The 17,885-nt window shown below is 38.6% G+C and overlaps 2 protein-coding genes across 2 annotated transcripts; one reads left to right on the top strand and one right to left on the bottom strand.

Moving 5' to 3' along the window:
• Window positions 1-6,876: 6,876 nt before the first annotated feature.
• LOC131605220 (uncharacterized) lies at window positions 6,877-7,455 on the bottom strand. Its single transcript, XM_058877604.1, has one exon. The coding sequence runs from the start codon at window positions 7,453-7,455 to the stop codon at window positions 6,877-6,879; it is 579 nt and encodes a 192-aa protein (XP_058733587.1).
• Window positions 7,456-15,549: 8,094 nt separating this feature from the next.
• Window positions 15,550-17,512, top strand: LOC131607100 (polyol transporter 5-like). Its single transcript, XM_058879140.1, has 3 exons — window positions 15,550-15,826; window positions 15,921-16,267; window positions 16,343-17,512. Exons 1-3 carry the CDS (start codon window positions 15,694-15,696, stop codon window positions 17,405-17,407), a joined length of 1,545 nt encoding a protein of 514 aa, XP_058735123.1. The 5' UTR covers window positions 15,550-15,693; the 3' UTR covers window positions 17,408-17,512.
• Window positions 17,513-17,885: the final 373 nt, after the last annotated feature.

Here is a 17,885-nt window from a genome sequence, read left to right on the forward strand (position 1 = left end):
CGTATTAGGATTTAAAAACATTTGAATAACTGTTTGTAAATCACAACATAACTAATTACCATCATAACAGTCAACAGCTAAAATGAGAGAGAGTGAGAGGTGGATTCAAGTGAGACCGCGAAGGAGGAGAGCTAGAGAACTGGATCGCTTTAAGAATGATCGGAATACATTGCTACACAGAATCACGACTTGCTACGTGAATAATTTGCCGGAGGACATCAACGGGAAAGAGATGGAGAGATCGTTTGCGAGATGGGGAAAAGTAGTGGATGTGTATATCGCAAAAAGGAGAAACAAGTGGGGAAAGTTCTTTGGTTTTGTAAGATATGAAGGAGTGGGGGACCAAGAAAGGCTAGAAAACCAACTTAGAAATGTCTGGTTCGGGTCATATAAAGTTTGGGTGAATATCTCAAAGTTTGAAAGAAAGCCGCATGGGGTTAGACATACAACTGTAAGACGAGAAGAGGATTCGTACAAGATACAAGAGAAGAAAAGAAGTGGAGATATTAGGATCAAACACAGAGTTGGGTTTGCAGAAGGTAGTAGGAAGGTTGGAAAAACGTATGCAGATGCAATCAGAAATATCGAAAGCCATAACAAAACATCATATGCTTACGATAGGAGTCATAAAGATCAGAAGGAATTCCAAAAGGAAGATTCTCAAGGGTGGGCCGGATTATCAATTACAGTTAGCGAAGAAGAAATGAATTGGGCAAAAAGTGGATTCGTTGGGTGCATGCGCAACGTAGAGGAGATTCAACATCTGCAGCAACATATGACAGACGAAGGGATTAACACAATCAAAGTCATTCCTTTGGGCGGAGAAAAAGTTTTCTTAAAGGTAGATGAAGAGGAGGATTTCAATGAACTAGTGAAGGAATCAAATCAATTATTCAATAGGTGGTTCAATGTGGTTAGAGCTTGGGAAACCAGAGATGTATCTGCGACAAGATTCACTTGGTGCCGTGTCTATGGGGTCCCTGTCCACGCTTGGAGGAAAAATACATTTTCAAAAATAATTACTTCCTTTGGTAGGCTTATAAAGCTCGATGCTGTAACAGAAAACATGCAGAGACTTGATGTTGCCCGGGTAATGGTTAGAACTCCGATATTAGAACTCATAAATAAGACTAAGAGAGTCCAGATAAACGAGGAAATCTTCACAATCAGAATAACAGAGGAACTTTGCGAGTGTGCATCACTTCGAGACGGTTCGAGAACTCTGGACAACTCAGAGGAAGATGAAGGATATGATACAGAAAATTCAGATGATACATTCATTCCTCCGTCAGTTACTTCCATGGAAGACGAAAGGGATAGGAAGAGGTTAGAGGAAAACTTTTGGCGCATATTACGAGAAGAAGAAGAGAATAATAATGATGATAATGTGGCGCTCGAGGAAATAAATGCTGACAGGAAAAAATTAGATAATGGAATAGGCAATAAAGAAGATTATAAGAACGGCTCGACGGTGAAGACAACCAATATTGAAGCAGAGAGAGAAAGGTTGGTTAGCGGTGATGGAGAGAAGGAGTCAGAGAAAACAGCGGTATTAAATCCGAATGATATCACAGTAGAGAGAGATAGGGATATATCAAATGCACATAATAATGAAGAGAGAGAACAGGTTTTGGAAACAGAAAATTGTAACGCATTTGAAAACAGAGGCGATGCACATGAAGCATATCCAGGTGGTCCCAAGTTACCAGATCCAGCAGAATCGGTTATAAAAGCTAAATTTGAAGTGGGCCTGAAGGACAACAAGAGCCCAAAAGGAAAAATAGGTCACAATAATGACATTGGAGTCAAAAGAAGAGATATGGATCACAAGAATAAGAAAACTCATTCAGTAGATACAAATAACCAAGCACCGGAAAAATTAGTCGCTTCCCAGAACCGAAATGATGAAACTGATCTACAACTCATTGTTGCAACCGAAAAGAGGGGGGTACTCAACGCGGAAGTCGATCAGAATACGGATGGAGAAATTGGAGGTAATCTTGAAGGTAGGTCGGAAGTACTGAATCTTATGGGGTTGACAACCAGGGATCAATCTAAAGGTTTGGAACCACAGATATATAAAGAAAGAAGAAGAAGAAGATCAGAAATTTTAAAATCAAAAAAGAGAGATAAAAGGAAAGGGAAAAGGGTGATATCTGAGTGTAATTGCACACAAAGAAGAAGGGATCTAAATCAGGTATGCTCCAACTCTGAATTGGATATAGTGGGTAGCGAATTAGAAAGAAATAGTTGGGTTATGCTACACGGAAACGCTGTAGAGGTGGCCAAAGACGTATGGGATTTTGGAAAAGAAATTGGGTTGATTCATAGGGGAGAGGAAGGAGAGATAGTGCAAGAACTGGCTGTAAGGGTGGGTGAAAGGAGGGGATAGAGTCCAATAAGGATCAAGGGTCTAAGCAGGTTTGGGAGGATAAATATCGTGTTTATGAAGATTATCAGTTACAACATCAGAGGGTTAGGAGGAGCGGCTAAGAAAAAGGAAATTTGCAACATAAGTAAATCCCATAAACCAACTTTTGTGTGTATTCAAGAAACCAAGATGGAAGATGTGGATAGATTTGTGTGTTGCTCAATGTGGGGTTCGAATGAGTTTGAATTCGCTAGCAAACTGTCAGAAGGGAGATCAGGAGGGATATTGACGATGTGGGACAGCAGCAAATTCATAGTCCAGAATGTGATGATTCTTAACCATGTAGTGTGGGTGGAAGGGGTTTGGGGAGAAGAGAAGAGAAAAATAAACGTCGTCAACGTTTATGCACCATGTAATGGTAGAAGAAAACGTGAACTTTGGGCAGAGTTAAATGCAAGAGTAGCGGAGAAGAATGGTGAATGTGTCTGTGTGCTAGGAGACTTTAATGCGGTAAGATCTGTAGAGGAAAGAAGAGGTTCGGATGAATATAGCAGAAGAGAGGATATGGAAAGTTTTGATAAATTCATCACAGATTTAGATCTCATTGACCTACCTCTCCATGGCAGAAAATTCACATGGTCTAGATTGAGTGGGACAGTTATGAGTCGAATCGATAGAATGCTTATCTCAGAAGAGTGGGGTAGAAGATGGCCTGATTGCTCTCAATGGACTTTAGATAAGGGCTTGTCTGATCACTGCCCTATCATGTTGACTGATACGGTCCAAGATTGGGGCCCGAAACCATTCCGAATGTTAGAATGTTGGAAGCATATGGAGGGGTATCACAGTTTCGTCAAAGAACAATGGCTAAGTTTGAAGGTGGAAGGGTGGGGTATGTATGTCCTAAAGGAAAAACTTAAGATGATGAAGGCTAAATTAAAAGAATGGCACAAAAGGCATACTCAAAATTTGGAGGGGAAAATCAAAGCTGCAAAAGAAGAGCTAAAGATATTGGAATTAAAAAGCGAAACAGAAATGTTGTCACCAACAGAGGAGAGACGAATAAGAGAAGTTTCGGCAGATCTACACAAATTATCAAGTCTCAATTGTAGCATCCAATATCAAAGATCAAGGAATAGATGGCTAAAAGAAGGAGATGCGAATTCGAAATATTTTTATGGCTGCATTAACAAGAGACGGAAAGAGAACGAAATTCAGATTCTAGAAGTGGAAGGAAGAGTGCTGAAAGACGCAGAAGGAATAAAGAAAGCAATCCATGATCACTTCAAAACTAGGTTCGGGGGTAGGAGAGGGAGTATCCGTCCTGATAACATCGATTTTAAAAAATTGGAGGAAATTGATTCGGTGAGCTTAATTCGTGGATTTTCAGAAGAGGAAGTGCGTTGTGCGGTTTGGGAATGTGAAAGCTCTAAAAGTCCGGGACCAGACGGAGTAAATTTTGGATTCATAAAGGAATTTTGGGAATTGGTCAAAGGTGATTTTTTAAGGGTGATGACAGAATTTCATGCAAATGGGAGGTTGGTTAGAGGAGCAAATTGCTCATTTTTGGTTCTTATTCCTAAAAGAAAAAATCCAGCAAGGATATCCGACTATAGGCCAATATCGTTAGTTGGTTGTATTTATAAGGTAATATCCAAGGTTCTAGCAAATAGGCTAAAAAAGGTGATTAACAATATCATTGCAGATACGCAATCCGCTTTTATTACTGGCAGGAAGATAATGGATGGGATACTAGTGGCGAACGAAATCGTTGATGAGGCAAGAAAAAAGAAGAAGGAAGTGGTTCTATTCAAGGTTGATTTCGAAAAGGCGTATGATTGCGTAGATTGGAATTTTCTTGTATATGTAATGGAAAAAATGGGCTTCCCTCTAACATGGCGCAATTGGATTCTAGAGTGCTTAAGTTCTTCGTCGATATCGGTGTTAGTAAATGGAAGTCCAACAAATGAGTTTAAGATGGGTCGTGGCCTCAGACAAGGAGACCCGCTATCCCCGTTTCTTTTCTTAATCGTGGCTGAAGCTTTTAATGTGATGATGGAAAAGGCAGTAGGTATGGGGAAATTTCAAGGATATAAATTTGATGAAGGAAATGAGAGGTTTTCCCACCTGCAATACGCGGATGATACACTGATTATATGTGAGAAATCGTGGTCAAATATTCGGTGCATCAAGGGGGTAAGTCTTTTGTTCGAGTCAATGTCTGGACTAAAAGTTAATTTCCACAAGAGTTCGCTCGTGGGGGTTAACGTGTCTCAAAATTGGTTATTGGAGGCTGCAAATGTTTTAAACTGCGGTATCAGTTCTCTCCCTGTCTCGTACCTTGGTTTACCAATTGGTGCAAATCCAAAGCGGATGGAAACGTGGTCCTATGTGATAAATACAGTGAAATCAAGGTTGTCTGGTTGGAAGAATAAACATCTGTCCATTGGTGGTCGAATTGTAATCCTGAAATCAGTCCTTTATGCGATCCCAGTTTACTTTCTCTCCTTCTTCAAGGCTCCGACAGGTATAATTCTTAAACTAGAATCTATCTTTAAACAATTTTTATGGGGGGGTTGCGAGGTAGAGAGGAAGATCAATTGGGTCAAGTGGGATAAGGTTTGTAGGCCAATCGAAGACGGGGGGTTGGGAATTAGAAGGTTAGGGCTTTTCAATTCAGCTTTATTGGGAAAATGGAAATGGAAAATTAGAGTAGAAAAAAGGGGTATTTGGTTCTCGGCGTTAGTAAACAGATACGGGTCGAACGCGGAGGCTCTCAGTCCGGGGACTAGAGGAAGCTCAAGTTGGTGGAAGGATTTATGTTCTTTGGACTTAGGAAGGCTGGAAGATGCAAATGAATATTCTGTGAAAGAGGTGTACAAGAGTCTATTGCCTACAGGAGCTGTCGAATTCAGGAATCCATGGGCAAAAATTTGGAACAGAGCGATTCCATCAAAAGTATCTTGCTTGGTATGGAGGCTGGTTCAGAACAAAATTGCAACAATAGACAATTTAGTCAAAAGGGGCATAGGGTTGCAGGGTCAGGATAGTTGCGCTGGAGGTTGTGGGTGTGAGGAGTCGGTATCTCATCTGTTTTTCGAATGTAAGTGTTTTGCAGGTGTTTGGAGTAGCATTTGCAACTGGCTAGGCGTATCATCAGCTCTGCATAATGATGGCTGGCAGCATATGAGCCAGTTTGAAAATCTGTTTGGTGGCGGAAAAGCAACGTCTCTAAAACTTCTTGTGTTGTGGTGTGCATGTATTTGGTGCATATGGAAAGCCAGGAACCATAAAATCTTCCGAAATGAAGAAATTCAGATTATAAAGGTGATAGAGGAAGCAAAAGTTTACTCGTGGAAATGGCTGAAGATAAAATCAAAGTTGATCAAGGATGACTTTGCAATGTGGTGTCTAAATCCTAAGGCATGTCTCGGTCTAACGGCGAACTGATTATATGTTAAGTCGGGTCAAGTGCACCGAGCTCTTTGGTTGTTGGATTCTTTGCGCATTTGCAGATGCCTTATATTGTATGTACTCCTGTGGTGTGGTGTTTCTATTGGGGATTTATCCAAGGTGTGTCTATTCTGTTAGTGGTGCTGGCCTGCAGTGTGGTTTTTCATTTGGAAGGTGATTGTAGCAATGACATAAGCAACGCGCGGTGGCTGTTTTTGATTATCATGGGCCTGCATTTTTTAGCTTTGTTAGGCTGATATTTGGTACAATAATTTATGTTTATGTTTGAGAAGTATATACGGCGGGATACTATGCTGGAGTATATGTTTGCGGTAATTTTGGCAGCTGTTTGGGAGTAATTTATGCAGATCGGTAATACTTGTGGTCTCTAGGGGATGTTGGTCGGTAGTATCCACCGATGTTGGTTGCACATTTGCTGAATTTCTTTTTGCGGAGGTTGGAGTTTGCGGCCGTAAATTTTCAAAATAGTTTTTCGTAGTTCTTTTCGTCTACTTTCGAGAGAATCGTGGCAGATCTGGTTGTATGTTGGTGCTGCTATTTTAACAGAATGGAAATGTTAGGATTGACAGTTTGGTTTTGCCTATTAGTTTTGTTCAGGAGTTGTCTCTAGCAGTTCATTTTTATATTAGGCTTGGTGGTGGTTTTGGAAAGTTATGTTGTACATTAGTTACTTAGTTAGCCTGCACTTGTTTCAGTTGCTGTTTGTATCAGACTTTTATGCACTTCTTGTGCTGTTTTTAATTCATCTTTTGGCTGTTTCAAAAAAAACTGTTTGTAAATCATGTATTTTTTTTTTTATAAGCAATATTGATATACTCCCTCCGTCCCAAATTATAAGAGAAATTCACTTTTTAGATTCATTGAATAATTAATGTATCTGGTCTGCATATAGACCAGATACATTAATTATTCAATGAATCAAAAAAGAGAATTTCTCTTATAATTTGGGACAGAGGGAGTATTAATTAAGAAAGATGTGAGTACTAGGGGTACACACAACCCATTACATAGACAATTATAATCCAACAAAATTAAAACATCTTAAGGACTTCTATAGGTGCTTGAAACCAATGGAACAAAGGAATGGTGCTTCTTGCTTTTGCCCCAATTGCCAACCAAAACCAAGAAACAACTTTGATACTTGAAATAACTTCATCTAAAACAATGTTAGTATTATTGAAGATGAAGTTGTTTCTTGAGTTCCAAATCGACCATAACGTAGTTAGCCAAACTAAACCCCTCATCTTCTTTTTCATTCTACCTTTCAAGCCGGTCACAAAATGTTTCAAATGGCCAGCTGCTCCAACCACATTATCCTCCATATGCACCTCCATCCACATACCTATCTTTTCCCAAATAATCTTAGATAGATGACAATTAAAGAATAAGTGTTCCAAATTTTCCACATGTTCTGAACATAATACACAAACTTTATCCTCTTCCCTCTGAATGATGTTCCTCTTAGCAAGTTGTTCTTTTACCGGCAACCTATTTAACAAAAGCCTCCATCCAAATATTTTGACTTTCGAGGGCACTTCCGTTATCCAAACTGTGTTGATTGCTGCCAAAACCGCAGGTTCTTCTATCCTCTCCTCCTCTTTCTCCCGCATGAATGATGCGCAACTTTTGACTGAAAACACCCCTTCACCAACCGGCCACATTTAATCCCATCCTTAACCCCTTGTGTCGGCGAAATTCCACCCAGTACCTCTATTAATTCCAAAGCTTCCTGTACAGCCATCGGGTTTTCCATTATGGTGACTGTATCTACCTGGAAATCTTAGCACCACCGAAGTCCCTATCGACAGCCCATCTCACTAATCATACCCAATGGCTTGTTTGAAATGCTGAACAGGTTCGGAAATGTAAGTTTGAGGGGTGTGCCACCAATCCACCTCCCATACCAGAACATTATGTGAGCCCCCGAGCCTAAACCAAAAGAAATATTACCTGCAAAACAGTCAAAATTGTTAGTTTTAAGAATACTTGCCATCATCATGTCTTTCCACCACACCGAGTGTTTCTTATTCGACTTGAAATCTTTTCCCATTATAACAGCTTTGCTAACATCTCCATATCTTGCTTCCAGAATATCCCTCCAAACCGATGCATCTTCCTTCAAAATGCGCCATTTCCATTTTGTCAGTAATGAATTATTGAATTGGCCAATGTGTTTTATGCCTAATCCTCCCTCCGCTTTCGGTTTACATATATTATGCCAACTGACCCAATTAATGCATCTTTTATCTTCATTACCACACCATAGAAATCTACACTGAATACTAATCAATTCTCTTATAACTTTCACCGGAGCTCGATAGAACGACATTATGTAGATTGGTAAACTGGATAAAACTGAGTTAAGTAGCGTGGTTCTTCCTCCAATTGATAACAGTCTTGATTTCCAAACTGATAACTTATTCTTGAAACGACCGATCACTCCCTTCCAAGCCTCTGTTCTCCTCGGGTTAATGCCAACCATAATGCCTAGAAATTTGAATGGGAGTTTCTCTTTACTGCAACTCAAAAATTGAGAAGCAGATTCCATAAAATTTTCCTCCAGGTTCACCCCCGCCACCTTGCTCTTGTGAAAATTTACCTTTAGACCAGAAATCAATTCGAAGCCTCTGAATATCGCTTTGATGCTGCGAATATTGTTCCAATTACCTTTACCAACAATTACCGTATCATCTGCGAACTGTAGAATCCTAACAACCCCACTATTTCCCACACAGTAACCTTCAAATGTCCCAGAATCTGCAGCCTTGTTTACTAGCACATTCAGGCCTTCTGCCACCAATGTGAAAAGAAAAGGAGATAAGGGGTCTCCTTGTCTAAGACCCCTCTCCGACGCAAAATCCACCGTGGGACACCCGTTTACCAGAATTGACAGGGAGCTGTTAAAAATACAAGCGTCCATCCACTTGCACCAATTACTTCCAAACACAAACTTCTGGAATAACTCTCTCAAGAATTGCCAACTCACACAATCATATGCCTGTTGAAAGTCTACTTTAAAAATAAAACACTCCTTCCTTTCCTTCTTGGCATGATCTATTATCTCATTCAGTGCTAGTACCCCGTCCAAGATCTGTCTACCCGGAACAAATGCTGATTGAACTGGTGAAATTATTCTGTGTAGAACCTTCTTAATTCTGTTGGCCAAAATCTTGGATATAATCTTGTATAAGCTTCCTATAAGACAAATTGGACGATATTCCTTCAGCCCCTGCGGATTGAGGTTTTTTGGGATCAAAGCAATAAACGCAGCCGTTATTGCCTTAGGTAAGACAGCGTATCTGTGGAATTCCTTGTGAACTTGTATATGTCTTCTTCTAGAAAGCACCAGCATTCTTGTATGAATTTGAGGTTAAACCCGTCTGGGCCAGGACATTTGTTACCATCAGAATCCCACACAGCTTTACGAACTTCCTCTCTTGAGAACTCTGCTTCCAATGAATCTCTATCCTCGACAGATAAACTTTGAAACCCTGCATTCTCCAAGGTAGGTCTGACCATCATCGGCTCCTTAAATCTCTCCATGAACACCTTTACCACCTCATTCCTAATACCCTCCACATCCTCTATTATTTCGCCTTCCTCTAATTGAATAGCCACAAGATTGTTTCTCCTTCTTCTTTCTTTTATAACATGGTGAAAATATCTAGTATTAAGATCTCCTTCCTTTAACCAATTTTGCCTTGATTTCTGACGTAATAAGCTTTCCTTGTGGTGAAGGTGTTTCCATAAATTCTCTTTCGCTTTTGCACAAGCTGTATATTCTGCCATGACGACGCCACAAAATCTTTGAACTCTTTCACATCAAACCAGCAGTTGTTTACTCTGAATGGCTTGGGACCCCAATTCACATCCATTGCTTTAAACCATATTGGCGTGTGATCCGAGATATCCCATGCCCCTGAACTCTACCCCACAATCCTCCACTCTTCAATTAGATCCGATGATAGCAAAAATCTATCTAATCTACTCTTTGAACTCCCATCCTTGTTAGAACATGTGAATCTTTTCCCAATGACCGGAACATCGACCAGTTCCATCAAATCTATGAAATCATTAAACTCCTGCATCTCATTACTCCTATTCCCCGATATACTCCCCTGTCTTTCATTACTCATTCTAATGGAGTTAAAGTCTCCCCCTACACACCACCATCCCGACCCAGCTCTATTTTTCCACTCCACCAATTCCAACCATAACAATCTTTTACCAGCTAATTGACACGAGGAATATATGTTAACAAAAAAACATACTTGATTGTTGAAAATGGCGCTTATACCCAGGGATCCTACAGTTTTGAAGCTGAAGATAGGGGAAATAATGCCTTTTTTCCACATAATGATTAGACCACCTGATGCCTCGATGGAATCCTTTGCTGACCACTCAAGATCATCTGCACCCCACAAACTTCTAATAAAACCATCGCTAACCGCATGAGATTTCGTCTCCTGTAAGAACACCATGTCCGGCTGATCCACCTCAATTATCTTCCTCAATTTCCTCCTTTTGATACTGCTGCCACACCCTCTGATATTAAAAGACAATATATTCATGGCAAACCTAGTTTCTTCCCCCTCCTACTAACTATTTCTTCTTCGTCCCTCCTTTCCAAGCTCCTAATCGCCTCTACATACAACTCATTTCTCTCCCCGCCTGAAATACCCAAAGCCGCCACCTCCTGCCAAATTCTATCTGCCAGATCCTGGGAAACACGCTCTCTGCTACCTCCATTCTCCGGTGATCTTCCCGGATTAAGAATAGAATTGTTGCATAAAGTCGTTCCTGCAGAAGATTGGGGCGAATCTATATGAACGGGTGGCTTTACTGAGGATTCCCCAATTCTTAGGGTTCTGGGACGCGCCAGGATTGAGAAGAAGGATTTTGAGATTTCAAAATTGGATTTGTGAGCTGGTGGTTACCACGTTTCTTTGCCTTTACCCCTCTCTAATTCCCTCACTAAACTCTGTGCTTTTTCCAAACGAAAGTTACCATCCATACTTTGGGCCTTTTTTGCACCCACAAATTGGGCCTTAGCGCTGGGCCTCGTTTCTTGATATGTTTCCCTAATATCACCCGCTGAATTTGCCTTCTGACCCCACTTGCTTAACTTTACACACTCTCCATCATCCCACTCACCAATTCTCACCCCACCCTTCTCCTTTGACTTTTTGGCCATGAAATTATCGTACACCACATCCAGCCTCCTCTTTTCTGCCAAAATTTTTTCATTTTCCAATGCCTTTTGAAACATCCCATCTACACACTGTTCCTCCATCCCTTTTGTACTAGCATTTAATGTTGTTTCTCTCAATACACGCCTCCTTACCGCCAATCCAATGGGTTATGCCAAGGACTCTTGGACAAAAGACAGTAGCCTTTCATCTGATGATTTGCCATTCCACTCCCCCGACTCCTCACCGGAGCTCTCACCTGAAGCTTCCTCCGACCCCCTATTTTCCTCACCTACACTCGCGGCAATCCGCATAGGGCCGTGGCCATCTTCAACAATCTTGATCCGGAACACGTGATCATTAATGGAAATGTTAATAGCTTCATTCAGAACCAAGCAATATTTGGTTCTGATCAAAATCCTAGCGACATCTAAGTTCTTGTGATTATTTGTATCTTCATCTGCACGAATAAAGAAACCAACCGTTTTTGCCAGAAAATCAAACACTTTGTCTCTCCAAGCATGACATAGCAACCCATACACTCTTAACCATGTGATCCTTTCATTGTCTACATCACTTTCCTTCCATGGTCTAATTTCCTCAAACCATTCCTGTATCCAGTCTTGTGCCTCAGCAACAATATCCTTTATCAAACCTTCCTCACATTCTTCCAACAAACATAAGTTAGCACCCATTGGAGTCACTTTAACCCCAAAATAACCCTATTTGGTGAATCTTTCCTGTATATTATAAGTATCTCCCGGACATTCTACCACCCCCACGAAAGCCTTATGAAATCTGCTTAGGTCTTCTTCCTCCATATTGAATTCTCGGTGTGCAAACGGTATCTTTTTCGCCTGAACTTGTCTATCCACCACTGTTTTATTGGACTGTATTCCATTAACCATCTGTGCATATGTTCTTCTTTGACCATCCTTCTGCATCGCATTGATATACTGCCCTCCAATAGGCCCCCGCTGGTGTTGTTGATGTGCTCCAATAAGATTTACTTTACTGTTCTCCTCACGTCGTTGCACCTTACCGGCACCTCTAAAGCTTCAGGGTTCCCTATTAAACCTCGGAATGTTGGCATGTTTTTTTTTGGAATCTCATCTATGTCACCAAACACCTTGAAAACGTTGTACATCTCCTTTGCCCCATACTGATCAGGTATTTCAGTAAAGAAAAAGGACGTCGTTGTCGTTTTCTCCCCACTGCCTCCGCCCTTCTTCATGTCCCAACGCTTTCCGCTGTTACCTTCATTAATCTTCTTCCTCGAGACCAGTCTCCATTCCATTTCACTATTTTTCTCCATTGATGTTAACTAACCAAACACAAAGTGTTACTAGGAAAAGTTTTCAGTCGAATACTATTTGAAAAGTGTTTTTTTTAGAGAGAAGTCGGACCTTCTCTCACTACATTTTTTAGTGATTTTCTTGTAAATCATGTATTGATATTGATTTGAGACAGAAGTTTTTTTTCTATCTATTTTAACGTGAATGATTAATAAGAACTTCACAAGTATATGAGCCTATGAACCCAACTCATCAGGTTAGCTCTCTCTAGAAACGAGCCTCTTCCTTTGTTGAAGATCTCAATCGCCTTTGTCGAACTATTTGTTTGTTGTTCCAAAACTACTAAGTTCGAAGTTCTACTGCGAACATAGGGACTTCGACGCCTTCCTTGTTGAAACATGCATGTCAAAATGTCCTTAAAATGTCTATCAAAAATCATCTCCATAACTTTCCAAATTCCACTAAATGCTTGGTATGCTGAGATTTGAGGATATCGAAAAATCCCAACTAACAAATCCCCCTAAATGCCACGTTCGACTAGCGGAAGATTAGGGCATTTTTTATCTTTCCTCCACCACTTTTTGATTTAATGAGCTTATGTCACCATCATCATCGTATTTCTGTCAACTGTCACTTTGAAGACATACAACCTTGTATCTCGTCAATTTGGACTAAATCAATTCTTGCCCAAATCTTCCTTCAATCGAAATAATGAACTTTGTCTCTGCATGTCAACTTCTCTGAGGAAGATTAAACCAAACACATGGATTGATATTCTTCTGACGTGGCCAAACTTACACCGCTATCTTTTCAACCATTCTTTTACTATACCAAATAATTTGATACCTGGTGGAGATCTTATTATGCTAAAGAATTTTACGGAGTCTCTGTACTATCGAAATATCTAACATATGCTTTTTCTTCTATGAAGATGAAGTTTAAGAAAGTTAGAGACAAACACATAAAAGAGATCCAAACTTTCCAATGCTATTTTGAAACTATTTATAGGCCATACGATCTTAGTAGAACTATCCGTGAAGCAGCGACCACTCTAAGGGAAACATTGTTAGCAAAACTTCCTGATTTGAAAATTCCCCACTATGTGGAGGACAAATATTAGTTTGCTTTGAAGTTCCATCCTCTCAAGTTTCCCCTTTCCCCTTAGTAAAATGACTTGTGCTTTTTGACCTCCATTTCCATGGTGGTTCGTGTGTGGGTCACACTTGAGTGTCCTCCAAAATGAATATTTAAAACCTATTGAATGGGTAGCCTCGACTAAGCATGATCTAGACAATTTCAAAAGCCACATTCATGTCAACATAAAACATGTCCAAGTTCTTACTCCAATACATGGGGTGAGGAGAGCAAAGGATCTTTCAACCACCTTATTTAATTGTTTTCATTGTGCTATTTTTACGCCCCGTGTGTTGCCTTATTTTGTTGCGTTCGAACGTAGAAAACAAACCAAGGACGCTGCTAGTGAGGCTTAGGGTGGGAATAGGCCAGGCCGGCCTACAGGGGCCTATGACCTAGCCTATATAAGGTCAGGTCAGGCCAGGCTTATTTAACAAAAAGGCCAGGCTTAGGCTCTTTTAAAAGCCTATTCAATGAAATAGGTCAGGCTTGGGCTATTAAAAAAAGCCTATGAAGCCTTATAGGTCGGCCTATATTTCCATGTATATTAAAAGTAGGCTAAACAGATGGCATGTATTTGCATGTATATTAGAAAAAAGGGCTAAATAGGCAAGCCGATATATGCATATATTAGAACAAATGCTAAATAGGTCGACCTATATATGCATATATAGGACGACATATAAGGTTTCTTAAACAATATGGATTAATTAAAAACCATAATGAAAAATAGGCTTTCAGGCCATGCCAGACTTTTAAAAAGGCCAGGTCAAGCAAAAAAAGAGAGTCTATTATAGGTCACGGATCAGGTTCAGGCCTTTCAAGTTTATCGTAGGTCAGACCCATGCCTTATAAAGCCTAGCCTAGCCTTTCCTATTTCCACCCCTGAGGCTATTGCAGCTTTTCATAAGAGAACTCGAGAGAGAAAAGATCCAATCAAAGAAGAATTTGTCCCCTGAAACTCCTAAACAAAAAAGAAAGAAGAATTTTATTTTAGGATCCTCCAACACCAATTACCAAGTAAGGCTAAGTTTAACTCCTTCAATCTCCTAACCCCATACCTCAGTTTTCTTAAACAAATAGTATCCCATTTAATCTAAAAAAAAATCTCACTTCTTCACTCCCCATCCTTCCAAAAAACAACATTAAAAATAAAACTCAAGAAAATATATAATATATAAGGGTGTCTTGAAGAAGGAATAGAAGTAGACTGGTCGCATTTTAATTCTATTAAATTAATTACACTTTATCTCTTTAAAAAGTTTATTTCTCAACTCTATCTTTTCGTTGTCTATCTTAAATTATAACATATTAATTATTTATAATTTTATATATATATATATATATATATATATATATATATATATATATATATATATATATATATTAAAATATTCTTTATTTTATTTTAAATTTTTTATAATATATAATTAAATAATTTAATAATTTAATTTGAGTTTTAAAAAGTGTGTTTAAGAGGAGTATATACAATTCCAACCAAAATTTCAATGGTCAAAATCTTATCATTAACATATTTTTCAAATGTGACCCTCAAGTTTATATGTGGTCTCAATATTAGGCTAGTTTATGGATGTCTCCATAGGATAGGATCATAGATTTAATCAAATGAATAAAATTTATATATAATTCCTCATACGTATGTAATTTTCTTTATAATTACTTATTGTTTTTAAAATTTAATGTATTATTAATAAGAAATTTGTAAAAAAATTATTTATAATATTATTAATTACTATCTCTATTTCATTTAAATTATGGCTTTTATTAGAAAATTTTGTTTAATTTATTGGTTTTTTAAATTTTTAATATAATATTAGTTTTTCATTTATCAATAATATCTATAGTTATTTGTTACATATAAATAAATAGATATAAAACATAATCATGGATATTATGGATAAAATATAATAGATGTTAATTTTATAAATAATTATAAACAATTATGACATAAAATGTTATTATGGATAAAATAATATGTGTTCATCATTCATAGTTAGGTTCGACAATCAACTGTATTATATTTGTTAAAAAGATCGAATAATCAAACTTCAAAAAAATTATAATAATAATATAAAGTCAGTGAAAACATTTAACAAATTTTGTTAAGAGAGGAATATACTTAACAAACTCCAGTAATTTATTCACCGACAGATATTTCATAGCCAAAATCCAAACACGGTCATCATTACCATCCCCAACAAACTCAAAGATGGCTGAGGAAGAAGCAACGGCGGCTTTGAAATCCCACGAAGGTTTTGTTCCTCAAAACAAGTCCAAAAGGAACAAATTCTCTTTTACTTGTGCTATCTTAGCTTCTATGACTTCTATCTTACTTGGATACAGTGAGTACACATACAATCATACCATAAACTCATTTCTCAATCTATGTGATCATGCTATTTATAACAACTACATATGATGTTATTATTGTTACAGATATTGGTGTGATGAGTGGAGCAGCTATCTATATTAAAAGAGACCTTAAAATAACCGATGTACAGATCGAAATTCTATCAGGCATCATAAACATTTACTCTCCCATAGGTTCTTACATAGCAGGAAGATTCTCAGATTGGATTGGTCGGCGTTACACAATTGCCCTCGCCGGTGTAATTTTCTTCGTCGGAGCTATTCTGATGGGACTCTCTTCAAATTATGCTTTCCTAATGTTTGGTCGTTTCTTCGCCGGCGTTGGCATCGGTTTTGCTTTCTTGATTGCTCCGGTCTATATCTCTGAAGTCTCTCCAACTTCATCTCGTGGATTCCTCACTTCCTTGCCTGAGGCAAGTTTTCTAATTTGTTAACTTTTTTCTTCAATTATTTACCATTTATATTATAAATTGTTATTTTCAGTTCAGGTATTTTTGAATGGAGGGATTTTAATTGGATACATCTCAAACTATGGATTTTCAAAGTTGCCACTTCGCTATACCTGGCGAGTGATGCTTGGAATCGGTGCCATCCCTTCTATATTCCTAGCCATAGCAGTATTAGCCATGCCAGAGTCACCGAGATGGCTCGTTTCCAAGGGTCGATTAGGAGAAGCCAAAAAAGTTCTCTATAAAATCTCTGATTCTAAAGAAGAAGCTCAACAGAGATTAGACGATATTAAAGAGATTACAGGAATTCCCTCGAATTGCGACGACGACATTGTTTCGGTCACAAAAGTTCAAGGCAGAGGCGTATGGAAAGAACTATTTATATATCCAACCCCTGCAATTCGTCACATTTTCATTGCCTCACTTGGCCTTCACTTCTTCGCACAAGCAACAGGCATAGACGCAGTCGTTTTGTACAGTCCTAGAATCTTCGAGAAGGCTGGGATCAAATCCGACACAAATAAACTTCTAGCAACTATAGCGGTTGGATTTGTGAAAACTATGTTTGTCTTAGTGTCCACATTCTTATTGGACCGTGTTGGGAGGCGGGTGTTGTTGTTAACCAGTGTTGGCGGGTTAATACTCTCACTTCTTACATTGGCGGTTAGTCTCACTGTTATTGATAACTCACATGCCACCATGACATGGGCTATTTGGCTTAGTCTAGCGGCGGTGTTGTGTTATGCGGGTACTTTTTCAATTGGGTCGGGTCCCATTACATGGGTTTATAGTTCTGAAATATTTCCTTTGAGACTTCGAGCTCAGGGTGTGTCTATTGGGGCGATGATGAATAGGCTCGTTAGTGGAGTTATATCCATGACTTTTTTGTCCCTTTCTAAGGCCATCACTATTGGGGGTGCTTTTTTTCTTTTTGCGGGACTTGCAATGTTGGCGTGGGTTTTTCACTATACTATGCTTCCTGAAACACAGGGAAAAACATTAGAGGAAATAGAAGGGTCTTTTGGTAATTTTTGGAGGAAGCGAAATGATAGTTCCACTGTTGATGGAGTGAACAGCTTAAACCTTCGTTTGGTTAGTGATTAGTTTTGGTTAGTCTTGACACCTAAAGATTAGATTGGAAGTTGATGAGTTGGTGTCAATGCTTTGTAAAGTTGGGAAATTTATATGAATTTATATTTTTGCTTTAAATATCATTGATATATTTGATATTTTAAATGATTAAAAAATATTTGAGTAACTGTTTGTAAATTGTGTATGGATTTGAGACCGTAGTTTTTTATCTACTTTGAAGTGAATTATTGATCATTGCAATTAAGTAAGAGTTAAAATCATGTTCGAACAACCTAAATTGATTTAACTAAAAAAAAATTGTAATTGAAAAATAATTTTATATTTCATCTCCATTAATCACAAAGCATATAGAAAATTCCTCATCATCCTTTCCCTCCATACAATTTAAATGTGTGATCTTTTTTTTTGGTAACGAAAGAGTATTGATTCCTTCTGTTGTATGAGACTTTAATGAGTTGTAAACTCTTTCTAATAGTTTAAGCGTTGTTGC

This window comes from Vicia villosa, linkage group LG5 (genome assembly GCF_029867415.1).
Source record: "Vicia villosa cultivar HV-30 ecotype Madison, WI linkage group LG5, Vvil1.0, whole genome shotgun sequence".
In the NCBI taxonomy this organism is placed as follows: domain Eukaryota; kingdom Viridiplantae; phylum Streptophyta; class Magnoliopsida; order Fabales; family Fabaceae; genus Vicia; species Vicia villosa.

Coding starts and splice junctions, on each gene's coding strand:
- LOC131605220 (XM_058877604.1), bottom strand. CDS start 7,455: ATGCGGGAGAAAGAGGAGGAGAGGATAGAAGAACCTGCGGTTTTGGCA.
- LOC131607100 (XM_058879140.1), top strand. CDS start 15,694: ATGGCTGAGGAAGAAGCAACGGCGGCTTTGAAATCCCACGAAGGTTTT. Junction 15,827..15,920: donor TTCTATCTTACTTGGATACA/GTGAGTACACAT, acceptor TTATTGTTACAG/ATATTGGTGTGATGAGTGGA. Junction 16,268..16,342: donor TCCTCACTTCCTTGCCTGAG/GCAAGTTTTCTA, acceptor TTTTCAGTTCAG/GTATTTTTGAATGGAGGGAT.